This window comes from Embiotoca jacksoni, unplaced genomic scaffold (genome assembly GCF_022577435.1).
Source record: "Embiotoca jacksoni isolate LCO1_2020_lvr unplaced genomic scaffold, fEmbJac1.0.p SCAF_16, whole genome shotgun sequence".
Taxonomy (NCBI): Eukaryota; Metazoa; Chordata; class Actinopteri; family Embiotocidae; genus Embiotoca; species Embiotoca jacksoni.
This window is the reverse complement of record NW_027185296.1, coordinates 4414865-4436969: the sequence shown is the minus strand read 5'-3', so window position 1 is coordinate 4436969 and position 22105 is coordinate 4414865. Positions and strand designations below refer to the sequence as shown.

Below are 22105 nucleotides of genomic sequence, written 5' to 3'. Positions count from 1 at the left end.
ACTTTTGGATCATATAACAATGATTTAAATGAATTTACTTCTCTGCATTTTCAATTGTCATGAATGTGTTTGGTCTCCTTCCTAAATTCAGTCTTCTCCACACAATGCTGCAACCGGGCAGCAGACATGGGAACCCATTCCAGATGGCAAGCCTCTAACTCAAATACAACACATCAACCAGCATGTAGTGACTTGGCCAGCGGGAAAATCTGCCATCAAATACGTAGGAAGTGTGAAAACGAGGCCAACATTCATAAAGTTTGGGAGTTTGTTTTGAGTGCTCAATCTCTTTGCTTCACATGAAACCTCCAGCTCAGCTTCCAGTCTTATTTATTAGTCAGTCAAGAGACAATAACAGCAGTCACAGGTTGCCTTAAACAAACCAAGCATTGTCTAGCAAAATGCAACGCAAGCAAGCAACAAGATATAAAGGTCAGGAAGGTCAACACAAGTACCAATACAACACAGCTTCTCTGTCGCTTAAGATGAACAATCAACAAGTAACATGGAGGTGTGTCAAGCAAATCCTCAGCAAACAGCAAAGCACCGACCGCATGGAAATAAACGGGTTTGTGTAGAAAAGCATTTGAAATATAACTGCTGTTGGTAAAACCTCGTGTTTGAAAATAGCTTTTTCTTTTTTGCAACCTGAATTATCCAGCATTTAAAAAGGGTTTCCCAGCCCGAGGAGGGAAAACGTTTCTCATTTTATGCAGTATAATTTAATTTATTGATTCTGGTATAAACGGAATACAACTTCCAAGGTTTTCACCTAACAACAGCAATATTTTTTTTACCAGTGTTGATGAGGTGTTTCTGTGGAACAGCAATAATTTAATCTCAGTCTTCTGCAAACTGGGGCATCAGTACATTCAAAATATACAGACTTTCTCCCAGCTACAGCTCTGCTAACATCCCCATGCATTTCCCTCAGCTGTGAAAGAAATGCAATGAAACGGAGAATTTCCGATGTCCTGAAGTCAGCCCCCTTTGGCTTGGAAGTTCAGGTATTGCATTTAATGTGAATTGATCCCCCGGATGTTAGAAACACTTGGCACAGGTACAACAGCAGTGGTGGGTGAGTGCACGAGCCCCTCATGTGTTGAATCCTCAAAAGTAGTCCAGTAAAACAGGAAGAGAGCTCCGTCACTCTGCTGGGAAGATCCCGTCAAACATTCATGTTGTTAGTGTCTGATCACAATGAAATCCTGGAGGTCCAGGGAGAGCGTCCAGGTGAGTCAGAGTGTCTGCACCAGCACGGGGAACAGCAGGGACAGGTGTTCAGCACCCCGGATCGGGAGTTTGTGTGTGGTGTAAAAGTGGATGACCTCTGGGATGGTGTCGAAGGGCGGGCTGTTCTGTCCCAGCACGTACTTGCCATCTTTACACTGGGTGAACTTCATGTGCATGAAACCCTGGCAACTCCTGTGATGGGGGAAAAAAAAAAAAAAAAAAAAAAAAAATCTGAAAAGAATTGATTGAGGAAGGACAGAAGAGGAGAAAGAGAGTGGGAGTGAGATCCAAAGTGAGAAAGAAGTGTCGGGGCGGAAAGAGGGATGACATGAAATGTGGGGCACATAAAACATCATACAGCCTGCCATACATTAATGACAAGTGCAAGCGACAGCTAGGATTTATGTTCACTTCTTTCGCCTTCACTTTGAGGACACCATTCGAACCAACATTTAACAGCCTGTCACAAATTAGTTAGGAAGGGACATTGTGATGGATGGATGAGTGGTGTAATAACACATGGTAGGGGACACAAAGTCACAAAGAGAGACAGAAAGGCGAATGCTCTGGTCTGTGAAAGTGGCTTAGCCGAGAAAACCACACCTCCCCTTTAAAACCCGGCCAACCGCGACCGTAGTTCCCCTTTAAGAGACCAGCCAGCCAGCCAGTCATGATGTATGTCTAATTATAGAAGCAGAGGGAAAGACAAGGGCTGAAACCGGTCATCATAATTGTCATTGTTCTGGTAAACCAAATTAAATTCTGAAGAGCAGTGAAACAAAAAACACTCACTGTGACTACAAACAGACAAACAACCGGCAGCCTGTGATCGTCCCACCGGCCTCCTGAGCACCGAGAGGCTTCATGACGCCAGCGCTCCGATTTAACAGCGTGCTTTCATCCAGTCCCTTTTTGTTTTGGGGACTCTCTGGATCTAATGGTACATTACAACCTACCGGTGCTCGTTCATAATACATGCTGGTTAGAGTCTGGCAGACATGTCTGACTCACTTCAGGGTGGCTCTTCATTTCGTCCTAAACCGACTCCATCAGTCATTCCTTCCACTGTTCACATTTCTGAGGAATCTTAGCACACAGTAAGTATGGTTCACGTTTTCCAAGGACAGATAACACCAATGACAAAAAAAAAAAAAAAAGCATTCAAGCTGCACAATATTTAGGTGGTATGTGTTTGTTATCACACAGAGAGTCTTTTCTGCAGGGTATACTGGCATCATGACAGTCTGTCCTTATCAAAAAACCAACCTGCCAACCAGCCAAAACACCCTGATAAAAGACCAAACTGCTGCTTCCAATCTAGATCAGGAAAACTCTCTTTTATCAAACTCTCTTTTATAGCCCTTATTGGAGTAGTTTGAGGTACGTTATGCTCTGAAAAACATGCACTGAAAGTGAGTAAACCAAAAATACTGGTAATGAGCCCTTGTTGCACTGGAAACATGCACGTATGCACAATTTTGTGATGCGAGGAAGGTCAAAGGAACTCTTCAAAATGTGATGGATGCTTATAAGTTTGGCTTCTTATTTCAACATTCATGTTCATATTCTCTTCCAAATACAATCAGTCTAAATAAGAGCTTTGTTTGAAACCCGTGATCATCAGGCTGCTTATGTTTTTTGCACTGTTTGACTTCTATTTAGAGATTTTACGTTCCAAGATCTCAGCAACATTTGTGCGTACAATGTTAATATTACTCATAGGAAGGCTGTGTTGAACCTAGACATACAGCGTCCTCGTTGTCCCATGGCATTCTTCTGTCTCGACTTTGAAGGTCTACTTCAATGACAGCCACTGACTCCTTCTAAACAACCCAAAGAATGTAAGGTTGATAGATTATGTAAATATATTGCTTCTTTCAAACCTCACACACGCCAGCTGGGGAACGAGCACCAGGCACTGACCTCGTCCTTGTTGCTTGAGCAAACGTGCGTGTGTGTGTCAAACCCACTCTACTCATGTAAATGAGTAATGCATGAGCTTGTTTATATGTCAGCACGACACAGTGACTCCACTCCACTCCCCCCTCCCCTCCCACTCCCACCCAACCCTCTCCCTGCCTAATTCCCTTCTTGTGTGTCCCCCCCAGAAGGTAATTCATATTCATTAGTGATTATGTGGAGGATGATGTGTGCACTGAAGTGTGCTCTACCTGCCTGATTATCACTTAGAGGGCCCGCTGGGGCCAAGGAGGAAGGCCACACAGAGATGCCAAGGATGGTGTGAAGACAGAGTGATGATGGGAGAGTGGTGTGAGGCCAGGGCAATGGATCATGGTCGTAATTAGAAGGGAGAGATTTGTCCAGGTAAGCAGTATTGTGCCTTGCAAATAAATAGTGGGAGAGTAATCAGTGTGGCAAGTGATCCTAAGTGGAGGTGTGGTGTGGGGGAGAGAGGGAGACAGAGAGAGACGAGGGAGAGACAGATGGAGAGGTGTGGGAGACTGCAACATGAGATCAGTAGCTCGGGTCGCTTCACACACACTTTTCAGTCACACAGCAGAAATAAATGAGAAATGTGAAATTACACTGTAAAGCTGTTCATCTGAGAATGACACTGAAGGTGCTCAGGTTTCACCGCTCGTCGTTGTAGCTTTCTCTCTCTGTGTGTGTGTGTGTGTGTGTGTGTGTGTGTGTGTGTGTGTGTGTGTGTGTGTGTGTGTGTGTGTCTTACCGGAGGGACAGGGAGTAGTCAGTGCGGTTGGTCTGACTGTTCCTCACCAGGTAGCTACACTCTTTACACAGTGTCAGCAGTGATTCTGCCTCCGAACGCGACAGCGAGCCGTGGTACCACCTGATTGATCACACACACACACACACACACACACACACACACACACACACACACACACACACACACACACACACACACACACACACACACACACACCAAGGCAAGGTAAGACATGACAGAAGTGGGAAAATGAATTGCAAACATAACATATTTTTTCCAAAGGTGAAGAATGATGACACTACATAAGAAACTCTGCAGAGGTATGTCAGTGATTTGATCCTTCAAATGAACAATAGCAATTCATCATACAAGATTAGCTCTACAAATTGTGAAAATGGCCATTGGTACCAATATGAATATATTTTAAGTTTAATAGAAAACCTTAACACAACAATGATATAATTCCTAACAAACACACTGAACATTTTTGACAGCTAGCTGCTGTTAGCAGGTTAAGCGATCACAAACGTTATTACAATTCGTCCTGAGGAGCGATATTTGATGGCAATCCATCCAAAAGTTGAGGAATTTCACTCAAAAATACAAATGTCATGATTGAGTGAGTCCCGAAGCCATTAAGATTTGTAAAATGAATGTCTGTACAGATTTTCATGGCAACGCATCAGTCATCATTATGTATGTTATGATATTTCTTTATGGACTAAAGTGGTGGATGAACCAACAGAACACACCAGCATCTCTGGAGATATAACGGTAATGTGGCTGACAAAAAGTATTTCAGTTTAATCTAAGTATGGTCAAGTACCAAAATTGTTAGAGACCGACACAACAACCAAGTATATTTCTTCTGCGGTAGTGATGCTCTTCTGTTGTGGATGACGGAAGCAGGTGTACTGGATGCTACAGGTTGACAGTGATGCCGTTAAGAGAGCTGAAGGAAAACCACGAAGCTCATAACAGCCCTTAAGAGATCTTCAGGGAGTAATGAAGCAGAATAATCAACTAGCATCCTGAAGTGAATGTGTACACATGTATGGGTTTGTGAGTACAACACTGTGTCGTGTGTGTGTGTGTGTGTGTGTGTGTGTGTGTGTGTGTGTGTGTGTGTGTGTGTGTGTGTGTGTGTGGGTGCGTGCGTGTGTGTGTATCTGTGCTTAAGGGGTGTCACGAGCTTGGATTTCATTAGCAAAACAGCCCATTATGGGCACAGAAACAGCACATGAATTACACCAATGATGTCTGAAATTAGGACCAAAGTAAATGTGTGTTTTTAATGTTTTGACTTAATTAGCTCTCATTTGAACCTTTCACAGTTCTGTAAGCTCTGATGGGCGCTTCTTAGCCGAAACACATAACCGTTTCGTTTTAATGTGTCCAAGCCCTTAATAGATCAAAGTGATGCAATAAAACGGACTTTTTTTTCTTTTCTTTGTGGGATCGACAACCTCGTTCTTCCTCAAATATTCAAGGTCACTTGTATAACTGTATTCAAAATGTATGTGCATGACAGCAAACCAGAAACAGTTACAGCTTATGATAATTTAGGGTTTAGAGGCTTTACAAGCGCAAATAATTGAATGGTGTATATTTGATGCATTTAAAAATCTGAATGAAGCTCCAGACAAAAGGCCTCGTATAAACTTACATGCCTGTGACATGTGAACATCTTACTGCTTACTGTACCTGGGTTGACCTGTATTCTTCATAAGACTGAATCTTTCACAGCACTGTCGGTACAATTTGATGTCTGCTGATACGACCTGTATTGCTATTGCTGATATTTATCTTCTAAGACGGGGCAATTTCTTTATCCTGTATTACATTCGAGGTCATTAAATTGATAGCAACAAGGAAACGTAATCATTAACTATCAGAAGTCATTGAATATCAAAACATGTGTGCCTCTTAATCTGGTTAAACCAAGCGTCAACCAACCATGACGGCACCTATTGGTTTGTGAACTGCAGCTTTGGATTGAATCCTTGAGTTCAGTATTTCAGCCGTTGCCATCTTGTTTTTTTTGGAGTCAGAAGTGACCATATTTGGAGGAGCTGGCGAGGAGCGAGTGGTGAATCTGACTGATAACTTAAGAACACTAAGACTGCCAACCTATAGAAGAAACCTCACCTGCACCCGGGCCTGTCGATCAAATCTGACATGCAACAAAATATACTTCTCTTTGAGACCTAATATTTGATCAATTATTACTTTTCTTTTTTCAGTATTTCATGAGAGAAGTTGAATAGGAGTCTATTGAAGCCAGAGGCTTTTTGGAGCCAACCCCTAGTGGGCCTCAGTGGTATTGCACTTGGCTTTACTTTTCAGACCAAGAAGCTAACATCCATCTTTATATACACTATATGGATGAAACTCAAAATGGAATCTGGCCTATATTCAGATACAGAAAGTGATGGCTTTGAGTCTCTATAGGTTCAACAAAAGACAGCATACATACACCTGCTTCTCCAGAGGCAGAGTGGGGTCCACTCTCTCTCCCACCATTGCGAGGCCTTCTGGCGGCATTCGAAATTTCATTCCTCCTCCTGCCAGCGGGCTGGACCTGGGGCCCAGAGGACGCAGCCGGTCTGTTGGTGACGAGGAGCGATCCCACTCTGCGCCATCAAACTGCACTGTTGGCAGGCAGGGGACACAAAAAGGGAGTCGCGGTATTTACACAGCATTAAGATGGAAAGGGATTAAACCTCTCAGCCAGACTTGGGTAAACATCCGACATCTGGCAATTTCAAAACCAGGCATGAAGCAGTGAGACCTCTCCTGGGTGGGTCACGCCGCTGGACAGCAAGTTTAGGTTGGACAACAACAAAACTATAAGCATCATCAACAATTACCATAATCAGTGGTTTTATGAGCCCAGGAGGGCAGACGGAGAAAGGAAGTTGGTGTCTTGTCTGCCTACCTCTGGTGCATGTCTCCGTCTTGCAGAGTAGACACTGCACTTTACGTCATGTTTACTTTAGCGAAACTATTCTGGAGCAATTTACATTTATAAACAAAAATGTTATGCCTGATTTGTGTAAAATTCAATATAGAGAACTTGTAATTGAACATTAACTGTACCGCATTTCTACTAAGCACCTGACATGAATGCAGCAGTCATCCTCATTTATGGGGAGCGTTTCATGCATGGTTGATGCAAGAGGGGGATTTGGTGAGAAGGGAGTGTTTTAAACCCCCAAGTCACACATGTAGCAATCTTCAACAGGCAGGGACAGATGCAGGTGCTGCAGATGCAGGCCACTGGAGGGTTCAGGATGGAGGTGGGGCAGATGTAGGACAACAGTTTGGGTCGTGGAGATCGGGAGAGCTGCACATGTGTGTATGTTTGGGCTGATAATGGAAGCCAGGGGAGGCGGGGGTGGGAGGCGAGGGTGGGAGGAGGGGTTGGGGTGTTCAGGGTGAGAGGTCACCTTGCTCTCTGACGGGGGGCTCCTCCTCCAGCTGACCCACTGGGGCAGGCCAGGGCAACTCCGACAACTCCCTCATCTCTAATAGAGGAGGGGGAGCGGGGAGGTGGCGAGAGAAAAAAGGAGTAAGAAAACAGCAGATGGGTTTGAACAAAGTTAACTAAAAGGAGGATAGGCGAGAGACGTGGTGTTGATAAAGTGAGACTGAACTGACTGTAGTGTGAGGAGGACAGAGTGAGTGAGAAGTGGAAGAGGTGGAGGAAAGGGAAGCCGGAGAGTTGGTGTGTGTGTGTGTGTGTGTGGGGGGGGGGGGGGATGACAGGGATGTTGTGTCATTAGATATAGTTAACTATAACTCCTGTCACGAGGAAAGCCCATATACTCTCCCACCTGTCTCCTTACTCTAACACGCGTGGGAAAAAAACGCAGCTTTAGTGTTTCAGACCCTCTATTTACAGTAATTTATCAGGAGAGATGAGAGTAAAGAAAGCTAAGAAGATAAAAGGGAGTAAAAAAAAGAGAAGTCAGGGGTTGGGTTATTTATAGTTATCTCAACAATCCACTTTAAAAGAATTGTCTTTTTGCAGGAGATGAAATGAAAACAAAAACGCTCAGTGTGACAAAGGAACTGAGCTGCGTGGGGACAAAAGAAATTGCTCCATTCACTGTCCTATCTACAGCAGAAGAGCAGCAGAAAGTCAGAGACACAACTGAAAACAGCTTTATATACCATGGCATGCGACCATCTACTGTACCAGTCATTACCACCGCCTTATATAGACCCGCACGCGTGCACCCGCACGCACGCACGCACACACACACACACACACACACACACACACACACACACATTATGCATTTTGCCAGTTTCACACTGTGCATTCAGCTCCTGCTCGCTGCAAAAAAGGGATTACAAAACAAATAAAAGGAAAAGAGGGGTGACATCTTAATGAGCCCACAAATCCAAAGACCCCCCAGGCCTGCGACATCAAAGGCCATTTGAATGGGCGTTTGGAGAGAGACCCGGGCTGTACATACATGCCTCTCTCCCTCCCTGGTTAATTATTGAGCAGGCAGACACACTCCGCCACTTTCTCTGGGTCTCCGTAAATTATTGATGCATGGTGCAGTACAATGGCCCCATCTGGAGCGGGCCGTACCTCCGCCGAAGCCAGGATTAAAGTGTGGCCTGGCACTCCTCAATGGGAGACATGCACGCAAACACACAGGTTCACACGCACACGCGCGCGCATACACGCACACACACACACACACACACACACACACACACACACACACACACACACACACACACACACACACACACAAATACAGACCTGACACCCTGAAACACCACCACACTCTGCTGCCTGTCAGATCACCACCACATCACATTTCACACCTCTAACTCTCAAGCAAATGTGAGAGGTGTGTGGAAAGAGAGAAGGGTTTAAATGAGAAACACACAAAAGCAGGTGAAGGAGGGAGAAAAAAAATGGACAAAGCCAAGACAATTTATTGCAGATCAGAAATGTGCTCAACCATCCGAGTTGGAGATAAGCTTAGGTAGTGGCGTGCCACAGATGGAGAAAATTCCATCAAGAATACTCTCCTTTAATGTTTAGGTGGTTGTTGTCCCTCTTAACAAGTTTATAGTGTTGAATCTTAAAAATGCATTTTTCTTCACCAAAAAGTAAAAAGAACTGCTGAGAGATCATTTCAGATGTCTCCACTGTTTTACTTCATTGGCAGATTCTTTGCTCTAATCTGAACAAAAACAAGTTTTAACAATAAATGGGTGGTTTATCTAACATTTTAAACAAAACATTTTATTTCTGGCAGTTTCTTCAATTTATTTTTTCTTAATCGACTCAATAACTTCAGACCACTCAACATATTCTTAAACTATGGGGATTTGGTCCAGGGTACTGCAAATCATTGATCATACTCGATAGCCTAATTTGATCAAATCATATTGTCTCATTTTTGAGAGAAACCCGAGAACATGAGATATTCATAGTCAGACAAATAAAAACTGAAGATAACTCAGGGCTGAGGTGCGGCATGTAAAATTGTGTCATCTGCAAAAAAAAAAAAAAAAAAAGGACACTGAAGTACTGAGTAGGAAGGATGGTGCCATTTATGTAAAGTCTGAAAAGTAATGGACCAAGAGTAGAGCCCGGTGGCAATCTATTACTGTTGGTAATGACTGAGCCACGTCAGCAACAACAGCCTGAGTTCCCTATGGAAGACATCAGTGGAACCAATTGAGAGAGATTTCATCCAGACAAAACATATGCTAAATATTTAACTGAATTTCCTTTTGTCTGCTGTAAACTGGTCCCTTGTTAGATGGTGGAATTAAAACCAGCAGAGCTCTGGGACCTGAGATCCAGCACTGAAACTTTGTTGATCCTCAAATAATAAGTTCCTTTGAATAATCTTGTTCTTTCACTCTCAAAACAAGTATAATTGTCAGACACAGATTTGTGGCGGCTTACACTGTAACCTGCACACACGGTAGCATAGACGATAGAGGCCACACATCAAAGAGACAGAAAGAGTGGGTTTGTTATTGCTGTAAATCTTTGGGTGACAGCTCAGTCTGTGTATGTTCACAGTGTAGCTCAGGGATTTGGTGTAATATGCTAATAATCCTGCTGCTGGTTAGCATAACTGCAGCAAAGTTAAGATCTCATTATTTAACCCTTTTCCATGCTGTTACCTTCAGGCACATGCAGGGTAAATCACTCCACCATTCTTCAGACTATATCAGATCCACAGTATATCATATTTACGCTAATATCAATTGTATTCAGGGGGACTGCATCTAAACCACTAGACTCTACCTAGCCCCAGTTTGTGACCATCATTCATTAGCACACATTTGGGATGCACATTGGGAGAAAAATCACTGGACTAAACATATTTTCATCCAGATGGTTAGAGGACTCCTATCTCGAGGGAAACCTTCAGAACAAAAGTAAGTGGCTTTTCCAAATTTTGCAAGTTAATTAACTTAAAAAAAAAACAAAAAAAAACAATAGTTGTCTCTGCTTCCCAAATATATGCTGATGCAAGAAGGCACACACTCCACCAAACCAACTAGGACGAGTGTATTCCTGAGTGTCTGATTGCACTAGAGAACTCTGTCACAAAAGGCCGAAGAAACAAACACAAAGCTGAGCTCCTCACATTGTTAAAAAAACTGAGCCAAGCGCACACACGTACACACACACCGCACGCATGCACACCGCACGCACGCACGCACACACACACACGCGCGCACACACACACACACACACACACACACCATGTCACTCATTTCCTAGCAGCACACATCTGGTTTCTATTCACTTCTAATAGGAACCTGTGGAGCTGTCATCCAGTCATCCAGAGAAGGCTGTTAGTGCTTTGCTTGGTTCGTCAGTACGGGACAATCAAATTAATGGAGCCATGCCCACATCAGTGCCCTACAGCTCATATTTTTTATTTGTGCATTACAAAAGTGTATCTATACTGAAACAATGGCGTGTTTTTCTCCCATAATTAATCTGACTGATGAAACAGGTGACAGCAATTTGTGGTCTGCCAAAATCCCACATGCCTGGTGCCTCAACTACCTGCTAACAATTACCAGAAATGATCTGTGGGGGAGGGAATGGCCAAGATTAGGTTTTCCCCTCCGTGTTGCCACATCGCCTTGGGTGACGGATAACTGACTTTTCAAGCACCCCAGCTGTTTTCTGTGTCCTCATAATGAAGGAGGAGCAGACAAAGACAATACAACAGCTTCATTAGGTCCATTAATGAAGACATCTGTTTTTCAAACAGCCCTGGCATCCCGTCTTCTCTCTGCACACAAAGACCTTCTGCTGGGCAAAAAAAAGCCTTCTTATGGACTGACAATTACCACCTCATGCCAGTGAAGGAAAAAGACTCAACATGCATTCACGCAAGTTCCCCTTTAATAATATGTAGCCACATCATTTTTATTTTTATTTTTTAAAGCATCACACAGTCCTTAACCATCTTTTCTGTGTATCCATTTTCCTGGCATTCATTATATCCATTTCCCTGTGGATTCACGGTGCTCTCCCTCTCTTATTCTCAGTGCGGAACATCCCTCTTTTTTATCACTCCACCTTCACCTATTTCCCCTCTAAGTGGGGCATTATCTCTCGTTCCATATTCCCTTGTGCCTCTCCTTCCTTGCCCTACTCTACTTCTATCCTCCCTCCCTCCATCTCTCATATTGGTCAGTGAGGAGGACACACACAGGACATGTCTTTTCATTAAAGTCAGGAAAGGTTCAGGCTGAATGTAAGTGAAAGTAGCAAGTGACAGGAGAGAGGGAATGGACAAGAGAGAGCAAATGTGACAAAGAGGAAAATGAGGTGAGAGTGAAAGAGAGAGCGAGCCGCCGGAGTCCTTCTGCTGTGCCAGTTAATATATGAAGAGGCTGGTCAGATGCCCCCAGGGCCTGCTTAGAGCATTGGAGAGCAACATCAGTCCACAAATGGAAATCTCATTTTCTTTGTCCTTTTTTCTTACTTGTTGGTCTGCATGCACACATACACACAAATGTAGGCTAGATGTAGGCTGCTGCATGGACACACAAACAAATTCTATCTCCCTCTCTTTTTCTCTGAGACATTAACTGACATAATGCATTCCCCAGCCCTGACCTGAACCATTACAACATCACCCAACCCTAAACCTGATTCTAACCTGGACCCTAAAGCCAATTCTTAACCCTCAAAAAGCCCTTTAAGGGGGTATAGATAAGTGCGGACCAATCAAAATGTCCTTTTTTTGATACACACACACAGTCATGCATATTGCAATTTGTTTTCAGCAACAGAAATGACAATTTCATTTTCTTTTGCCAATAAGACAATTAATAAAGCCAAAATGTCTATTAAATGTTGCACCTGAAAGAAAAATATTTCACCATAATGACTTTTTATGGTGACAGTGCTTATCTTAACTTACACCCTAAATAAAAAAAAAACATTTTCACCACTATCTTGCTTTCAGGACTCATAGAGCTGCTCTCAATGGCCTCAGTCTCTAGTTGTTGCCTCGTGACCAGCTGCACTGGAACAAGTGGAGGGTAAGTGCTTTGCTCAAAGGCACCATAACAAGAATTGCTAGGGGTGACAATGTTATTCATTCATCTTCCCCATCCGGATCTCTAGCTGACTTGCAAATCTCTCATCACGTGCCCACTTCTTCAGCCTTCACTCAGCCCCGACTGGAAACAAATGGCTCAAAGTGGACAATAAACCTTCAAAACATGAAACACCTACTGGTCTGTTTATTAGACGTGGCCATCAGAGAGCTAATAAGATGGTGCCTTTCATTATCTTACTAATAATGCCGAATGACTATAGGGCCAATCTTTCACTGCTGGACTGTCTAATAACTTCCAGGATTTAATGACTGCTGTAATTTGAGCTGGATGGTGGCGACTGGTGACAGCTTTCTAATGCTGTAATTAAAACCCACTGGACTGAGAGAGGCCTGCCATGTCCGACTCCTCAGGCTCAAGCTCACAGGACTGGCTGGATGGGACTTTGCAGCCAATAGAAAACAAGTCAAATGGCTTTGGAGCTTACTTTTCATACTATTTGAAAACTAGCCGCAGCATTCAATATTCACCCAGGCGATTACATTTAACCATGGATAAGCTGTGAAAATCATTATCAGAGGGAGTCTGTTGAGAAGCTCTTGCATGAATGCAGTGCATGCAAATCCACATACAATATGCCCCCGCAGTCCTCCCTGCTCCCCCACACCCACACCCTCATTTGTGCCAACATGCACAGAAACCTCTTCTCACCCTTGAATTAGGTTCATGGTGATAATCAGTGATGGAAAACCTATTTGGAAATCCACGTGTGTGTGTGTGTGTGTGTGTGTGTGTGTGTGTGTGTGTGTGTGTGTGTGTGTGTGTCTCTGTGAGTAGGTGATGATGAGGATGCTGGCAGATCACGATGCTCCCCCTTTTGCCCCCCTGTAGCAGGTTATCAGAGTGAGTGTGTCACATCCGCAGGGAGGGAGGGCTGAGGGGACAGCCCTGTCACTGCTGCTGCCTTGGTATGCATGTGTGAGACAGTGTGCCTGTGTTAGCGGATGACTGATTGCACCCTGCCACAATGGCCCTGACTCCCCCTCCTCTCCGTTTGCCTCACCTCGCCAGAGCCCCCGACCATTAATACTCCTCAACACCCCTCCCTACTGAAGCACTGGGCCTCCACAAACATCCACTGAGCTGCCACCAAACAACCTTGGACATCCCTTTCTGTTTCTCTCCGGCTAGCCTTCTCCAGCAGCCTCTTTGTCCATCTTTCTCCATCTTATCTCTTTTTTTTTCTTCTCCTCTTTCCATCTTTTCCATCTCTTTCTTTTTTCCTGCTCCGTCCACCCCATCTCTCCCCCACCCTCACAATGTGGGCCGTGCCTAGCAACGCGGAGAGGGTCTGGGAATATGGATTAAATGTGAGAATGGAAAATACTGTTTGTGTGTTTACACTTCAGTGCTTTGGTCTGCTCAGACAGACAGCACGCCAGCTCAGAGTGCTGACTCCAAATGGAAAAAACAAGGGGTCAGACAACTCGAGCTGCACCAGCGTTTTCCTCCACTGCCTTCTTGTAATGGTGCTGTAAGCACTCCTCTGCAGGAGTGCATAGCGTATGTGGCACAAAGAAGACACGCTGGGACGGAAGAAAATGATGAGTGCTAAGTAGGTGAGAGGTAATATTGGCTTTGAAATTAACTGCCATGCTCCTTCTTTTGAAATCATCCTCAGTCTCCAATAAGTTACGGTGGCTCTTTGCTACTTTTCTGGTTAGTATGATTTGAGCATGGACACAACGTGAATGAATATGTCTGTGTGTGTGTGTGTGTGTGTGTGTGTGTGTGTGTGTGTGTGTGTGCGTGTGTGTGTGTGTGTGTGTGTGTGAATGTGAGTGTATTCAGACAATAGTATACTGACCATGACTCTCTTATTAGCACTGGATCAGTCACGCACATGTAAGCATGTAATTAACTGAGAAGAGAGGGGGGAGCACACAGCGGGGGAAGAGGAGAGGAGAATGGGAGTGGAGGGGAGTGAGGACGAGGCAAGGTTGATTTATTACCCCATCACCTTGACCTTGGTGACTCTGAGATGCAGCTCAATTAAGCAGAGTTGGCCTGGCATGCAATACAGTGATCCACTCCTAAATGAGCTATCAGTCCCGTTCTGTCTCTCCTATTTCCACTTCACTACCTGCCTCCAATTACATTCAGGAGATGGAACATAAACTGACGGTTCGTAAAGTAGAAACATTGTAATCGTGCACTAATGTGATGGATTGGAATGAAAACTGATCTTTCGTTCTGTGTTCTAACCTTCTTCTTTTTGACAACAACTCTTCTTCTCTCACACATAAAGACACAGCCGACACCTCTGTCGGTCCTAATGATCATCTCAGGGGTTGTTGCGACTGCGGTCGTGACTGACATTCGACTGTGTGCGAGAGCAAGAAATCAATAGTCGGCAGAATGTGTTTTAAATGTAAAAAAGAAAAAAAGAGATATATGACAGTGAAGGTCGCAGTGCTCTCAATTTCCTATTTAAAAAAAAAAAAAAAAAAAAGCCTTTGGAAATATGAAGATGGGGGGCAGATACCACGTTAAAGGTCAGGACAGTTAGATGATTATTTCACCATGTAGTATCAGCAGCAGTCCTGTCTGTGTGCTCATAGGGGGGCTCTCACTTTCAAAGACAGCCTGGTATTTTCAAAAGTCCTATTGAATGATTCCCTTTAAAAAATATAAAATAATAAATGGTTCAGTCTTGACACTCAGTGGCTCCAGGGGCTCTTGTCTGTAATTGGTAGGATTTAACACTTTAATACTACAGATGAGGGCGGGTTTTTTTGTGTGTGGAAAACCATTTAATCTGGGGGACTGTGAGTATCGTTTGCACCAACACCAAGTGAAACCTAGTATGAGGAAAGGTTTAGATGATGCTGTGACTCACTGCCTCTTCAAATTCACAAACTGCTAAATTATATTAGATTCTATACAAATACAACATGAAGCTTGATTCAGTGGCTCCATTGCCTAAATATGTCTAAAATACATTCAAAAAAATATTTTCTAGAGAAATTTGACAGATACAGAAAAGCTGCCCAACTTTTCCAGTTTAAAAAAAAAAACTAAAACAAGTTACAATAGTGTTTATAAACTAGTTCTCCAATCAGTTTCACTGGGAACTTAATGGTTATTTGGCTTCGTTAGTCTACGCACCACCTTAGTTTTTGTTGACTTTACCGTCACACTGCTACAATAACTCTTGTGGTTACCTGCAAAAGCTTTAGAGATGTGGTCCTTCTTCCATTCCCAGGGTTGGTCATACTCATCGGCCGGTCTCTCGTCATCTTGTGGTAGCCTGCTGCTCTCCTTCCCTTCCTCCTGAGGCTCTCCATACAACATACCCAGGCACCGGCCTCGCTCGTCTTCATAGGGAGTGTCATAGAGCTGCAGCCCTCCCCGCGCCTGACCTCCTCCTGGGCCACGCTGTAGCTCTGTCATATGCAGAATAACACAAATTCATACATAGACACAAACATGCATGCAAACACTCATAAATTTGACTGATGTGTCGTGTTTAACCAGTCTGCAAGAAAAACAGAGAGTATTAGAAAGTATTTGTTAGCAGCACAAAGCTGAAATTATTCTGTGCTATGAATTCAAACAAACCGCCTGTTGAGCTCTGACATGACTAGAATTAGAGGAGAGAGACAAATTATGTTTGCACAGCTTGCCGTGGGCTCAGAATCTCATATGGGGGGGGGGGGCTTAACGAGGCCTTTGGGCTGGATGCTGAGTTGCAACACAGTAGACAACCCACACCCCTGCTCTTGTCCAACCTGAATCCCAGCAGCAGTCTAGCACAGCTCACAACAGCATCCACAATCCCTTTTTAACATTTTCATCAGTTTCTCAGTGGGTTGCAACCAACAAATGCTTCTCAGCACCTGAAACTGTTCTATGGAGTCAAATATGGCCCTGAGATAAAAGGCTTTCAGTTTATTGATGCACGCTACAGGATAAAACATGATTTCGAAATGCATTAATAGGAGCCTGTAAGCTGCAGCAGGACCAATCAGCCATGTCGTTTGATATGTTGACTTCCAAAATTTACCCATTTAAAAAAAACAAAAAACAGGTAGTACACCAGAGGGTGGGAAACAAATGAAAGCGCAGGCATCTTTTGTGTCCACACCCAGCAGCCTTGTAGAGGAAGGTGCGTTCAGGTGAGAAGGGAGCCCGAGTAAATGTAAGGGTTTTTGGGTGAAAGGCAGAGAAAAACTTTAACCTTCACACGACTAGAAATGGCTATTCTTGTCACCATGGTGACAGAGTGGAGGCCCGTCGGGAAAGGCCCTGAGGTTATGAAGAAGAGGGTGGAGGGGAAATGGAGAGAGAGAGGAGGAGCGCGGCAGGGAGGGGAGAGAAAGAGGAGGAGAGGATGTGGTGGGGTGTGAGGAGTAGAAGGAAAAGGAAGCAATGAGAAAACAAGGAGAGGAAGAGCAGGAGGCGAGAGAAGGACGTGGTAGGGAGGTGTGTGTGTGTGTGTGTGTGTGTGTGTGTGTGTGTGTGTGTGTGTGTGTGTGTGTGTGTGTGTGTGTGTGTGTGTGTGTGTGTGTGTGTGTGTGTGTGTGTGTGTGTGTGTGTGGTGGTTGGGGGGGGGGGGGAGTCTGTCAGAGCTTGATGTTAAGTCATTGAGACAGAAGCACAGCGGGGCTGAACGCTTCTCTACCTGCGCTGGGAAACCGCGGTGTCGAGGCAGCCAGGAGATGGAAAAGATGAAGGTCGGGAGATAAAAACAGGCATCGAGGAAATAAAATGACAAATTCACAGGAAACATGACGGAGTAAAACACTGGCAGGGGGTGGGGTAAGAAAATAGCAATCTGACAGAGTGACAAAGAGTGAAGATTGAAGGGAATGACGGCATCGAGGACTGCGGTGTGTTTAGGTATGCAAATGTGTCAGCTGGGAGATCAGTCTTTTATTCTCCTGAACCAAACTCAAGAATCAGGACAGAGTTGAAACACAACTGCTTGAGAGGGAGAAGCACAGACGATTTTTTTTTTTTTTCCCTCCTCAAAGTAGAGTTTAAAAAGCTCATAGGTGTTTTTTCAGGACAGCCTTTGTGGGAGATAATCACTATTCCCATCTCACATCTGTCTTTGCTGCTCTGCTGTTTTTTTAATGAGCAGCAACAGACTGAGACAGACAGACAATAGCAAGCAGACAGACAGCCTTGGAGTGACTGCCTCAATTCAAAGTCAATGAAAGAACTGTGACAATGCTTTGCCAAATGCTCCGCCATCACCGTCGTGCATCTAATCTCTCCATCCAGCTGCAGGGACAAAAGATTTTCTTCAAGGTTTCTCAGTTTGAGCAGAAGAATAAGATGCTCCGCTCACTTTACGGCTGTTATTACGAACTTCATTTGACGACCAAAAGGGCAGCACGAGTGACAACGGAGAGAGGACAGGGCATTTAAAATGTACTAAAGGACATATTAGAGTGACAGCCAAAGACTCCCCTCAGGGTTGGAGAGAGCCCTTGAGATGAAGAGAGCAGGAGAAATGGAGAGAGCGGCGGGGGCAGGCTTTCACACTAAATGAGTGGGACAGAGCAGGGAGAGCTCGGGGGAGAGCGGCAGACAGAGATGTTACAGGGGGAGATACAAATGGAAAACGATAGATGTGAGCGAGACGATGTGGGAGAAAAATCACAAGGGAGGAGAGGGGTCTGAAGCTGGATGGTGAATAGACTCTAGAAAGGGACCATTTCGTGAGGCTGAGAGCTGACTCAGCTGTGGTGAACTAAAATACAGATCACGGATGATATTTCTTTATGTCATAGTTTCATAGTTCATTCATGATTTAATGTGCCTGAAATACAATATAATACCTGACTTTCAGGTAAGAGGTCTGATCTTCATCCTTGTCCAACTACCGTCATATTATAAAGTCAATTTTGATTCATTGTGAAAAGTCCACTGACCTGTTATGACCCTCTGGGCCTCATATGGTTCCATGTAGCCATTATTCTCACAGGGAACAGGTCCGAGATCCGGTTCTGGCCGGTTGTCCAATCGAGCATCAAAAGGGTCCGAATAATCCGTGTCTCCTGCCAATGGAGCTGACGGCACCACCTAAAGGACAAAACACGCACTGAATCAATGAAGAAGACGCGTTTTGTTACAGAACGTTAACTTGAGTAAAATGCTGACTCCATATAGGAATAGAAATTGTGCTTTTTTTTTTTTTTTTTCTTCTTGCAGGTACATTTGCAAAATGAGCTGAAATGCAAATGATAATTGGTTCAATTTTCATCCAGCAGTGACACATCTGATGTTTGAATGAAATCATTTCAATTTGAATATCCTTGGACAGAAGTGTTTTCGGAATACTAGGAATTTCAGTCTGTACGTTAATGCTGAAAAGCGAGGCGTGCTACACAGACAAAAGCTCATCAAGACCTGAGGTGGGGGCAGCAGCGCAGCAGTCTTAGCGAGTACCGAGATCCTCACTGAATGGCGGGTTAAATATACGTTTGATCACACACAAAACACTTTGGGGTATCATCACTCCAAGATAAAAGGATTTGCACCTTTAGTACCAATACCAACACAATGCAGTTCCTCCTTAAAATCTTCTAAGGAACTCTACTGAATCTTTGTTGTCACATTAAAGCAATGTAGCGAGAAACCCTCCTGTCTGAGGATGATCTGTTCTTTTGGCTGGAAAAAGAGACGACTGAGATTAAAGAGGGAGATATCTGGTTGGTAGCATTTGTTCCTGCGTGCAAGCACAGGAGGAAAACAGCGGTCATCTGGCACTGTGACAGCTACATAAGCAACCATATGGTCACACACACACACACACACACACACACACACACACACACACACATATGCAACTACCACACAGACGTGCACAAACCTAGAAACCTGGATATCCTTTGTTTCTTACTCTCCCTCACAATGGAAATCATTGTAGCAAAGCTCACTTCCCAAATTCTGGCTAAACACACACGTGTGCGAAATTGCCTCCTAATCCCATGTTGATTCTCAAACAGGTTATCTGTCGATGCACAGGAATCTGCAATGTTAATTAGGGTGCGGATGTTCCCATAGACCCTGGGAAATTAATGAGAACAGGAGGAGAGAGGAGCAGAGAGGGGAGCTATTGACTTCAGTTAAGACTATTACTTCAATCCACTTCAGGACTTTCGCACTTGTAGCATTTTCCATGAGCGGAGTCATGGATTTAACTGTAGCGATGAAAAACCCTGAAATACTCCGTAACTTACTCAGCATATGTGAGCTGAGTTAATGTGCGGACAATTTCCTTGTAAAACCTTTGCTTCTGCTCCAGTTGCTCTCTCAACATCTGCTCTATTTGTTCCCCGTGTATGTTTTCTACAGCAGAAGAGCACACAGCCAGAACAGCACTACAGCCCTGATGACACAAACAGCAGCAAAGTATAATTTATACCTCCCTGTGGCCCCCTGACATACAGCACACTGTCTATGGCCCCCTAACATGTGCTCATGCGGGGGTCTCTCTCAGCTTGCAAAACCAAACCCCATCTATTATTTATGGGAGGACATAAACTCATGGGACTGTGACCCCCTCCAAATCAGTGGTCCGCTCCAGCTATCGGTAATTCTTCCTTCCGTCTATGGCAGCAAATTTATGTAGCGCATGGGATGTAACGTGATTTATGTAAACAATGCATATTTGTGACACACATTACCAGTCACTTGCTTATGGAGTCTGATCAATAAAGCTGTCCTGGTGATGGAAGTGGGACGAGAGAAGTGGGAGAGTGTTTTTCATTCCCTTCATCCCTCCTGCTCACGGCACTTCACATGAGAGGGGCCCACGAGAAAAATCTTAGCATGTCATCACCTACTTTGTTCTTTGTGCACCTACAAAGAAATGCTGTGAAACGGAGGGTCTTACAGGCTCTTGCTGGTCCTCTATAGAGACGGCACTGAGGAGAATCTTGGTGCGGCCCAGTTCCTGGGAGTCCACTTTGATCAGTCTGTGTTTAGGAGACTTTATGTCCACACTGGATGACTTCATGGGTGACCCGTACACTGGTGTTGCAGGGTCAGAAGTCCCCGACTCCCCCCTGGACCTGTTTTCAGATTCCTCGTAGGGATCTTCAAAATCGAGGTCCCTCTGGAGCCGATAGGCTTTGAGGATCTCACTCTCTGTGTAGTCTGGTGTGGGCGGCTGTGGAGGCACCTTCCGGCCGAAGCTCAGGTAGTCTTTCAGCCACTTTGCCATCGCAGCTCAGCTTCCAAATGTGCTGGTGTGTGGTGGAGTGAGAGCGGCAGGCTGCAGGGGCAGACAGGGACAGATATTTGGTTATTGCTTGTCCATATTTCTAATGAGATTGTATGAGCTATATATTAGATTTGCTCTGTGCTTTTCTGATTGTGACAAGACAGTCCATATATTAATATATATTATATATATATTATATTTCCATTCTAAAAATATATTAATCCACGGGTCGTTGTTTTCTCTTAATATTTGTGCAGGACTCCGTTTCACTGTTCACCACAATTTGTGTGCTTTTACAAGCACTCATGTGACGGTAAACTACACTGACAGCTGGGCTTTACGCACTCCTTTTGTTTTACGCAGGGAGCAATAACGTCTCGCATCTGGACTTTGCCCAAAAGCAGCAATTACATTTCACACCTCTGCAATAAAGTCCAACGTTTACATGGTGATATAAAAGTAAAGACAAAGAGACCGGAAGAAAATATTAAAAGGTAACGTGGAATCAAATAAATCTAAGTTGTTTTAAATTCAAAGTTTTCTTAAACGATTTAACCAACATAAAATGCAAGTTTGGCACAGACTTGTTTGGAAAGCTTTAAACCAATCCGAAAAATGCACGTTTTTCCTTCAACTTTTCCTGAAAACAATCACCAAACCACTGGATTTCAATTCCAGGGAGCGCTGCGCACCGAAAGCACAATCACTTACCAAACCAATTCAGTCCTTCAGCCACTTTGAATGCTTTATTCCGCGTTTCTTCATGTCGATGACAATAAAACGACACCCGAGAAGTGTAAAAAAAAAACAACCAAAAAACAACACTCGTAACGCTTTTTAATCCACCAAAGGACCAGGAAAAAAAGAAAAACAGCGCGTTCTGGCACTGAAACCCACCGGAGTTCCTCCAACGTCTGACGGCAAATGTGCGAGTGAAGAGAGCGACTACAGCTCCGAGAGAAACTCAACAGAGCGATTAAAGGGGAGGCGCTTTATTCCCAGCGGAATATCCTGCTGTTGCCTTTCGCAGTCAACCGACCGTTCATTCATTGAAATATCTGCACATCACACAGGCTGCAACAAGAGATACATCTTGAGAAATCACAAAAGATGCATGATGAGAACAAATGAAGAGAGGATGGGGGAATAAAATCAGCTCGCACGAATCTCCTCCAAAGATGTACATTATTCATTCGCATGACATCACTGGAGAATTTTTATGTTTTAGCGTCAGTTGAGGTTATTTGAATCATTTTGCCTTTAAGGGGAAATCCCAGCTAAGTGCAGGTACCTAGAGGGAGAGCAGAACTTTTATCTTCTTCCTTATATAAGGTGGATTTAAGGAAATCCCATCATTCTTT

At 44.1% G+C, this 22105-nt stretch overlaps 1 protein-coding gene across 4 annotated transcripts; it reads right to left on the bottom strand.

Moving 5' to 3' along the window:
* Positions 1–313: 313 nt before the first annotated feature.
* On the bottom strand, positions 314–21676 carry shdb (Src homology 2 domain containing transforming protein D, b). 4 transcript variants are annotated; one of them, XM_069150372.1, is made up of 9 exons: positions 21456–21676; positions 20415–20795; positions 18448–18598; positions 15730–15951; positions 7375–7452; positions 6402–6576; positions 3926–4045; positions 2245–2319; positions 1349–1425 (listed from the first exon to the last, which is right to left on the bottom strand). In XM_069150372.1, exons 2-8 carry the CDS (start codon positions 20742–20744, stop codon positions 2283–2285), a joined length of 1113 nt encoding a protein of 370 aa, XP_069006473.1. In that variant the 5' UTR covers positions 20745–20795; positions 21456–21676; the 3' UTR covers positions 1349–1425; positions 2245–2282. The 4 variants fall into 4 exon arrangements, 3 of the variants coding, with proteins under 3 accessions (XP_069006471.1, XP_069006472.1, XP_069006473.1); XM_069150370.1 differs by lacking the exon at positions 2245–2319 and having other exon boundaries at positions 314–1425; XR_011178297.1 differs by lacking the exon at positions 1349–1425 and having other exon boundaries at positions 2248–2319; positions 6404–6576.
* Between the last annotated feature and the right edge of the window lie 429 nt (positions 21677–22105).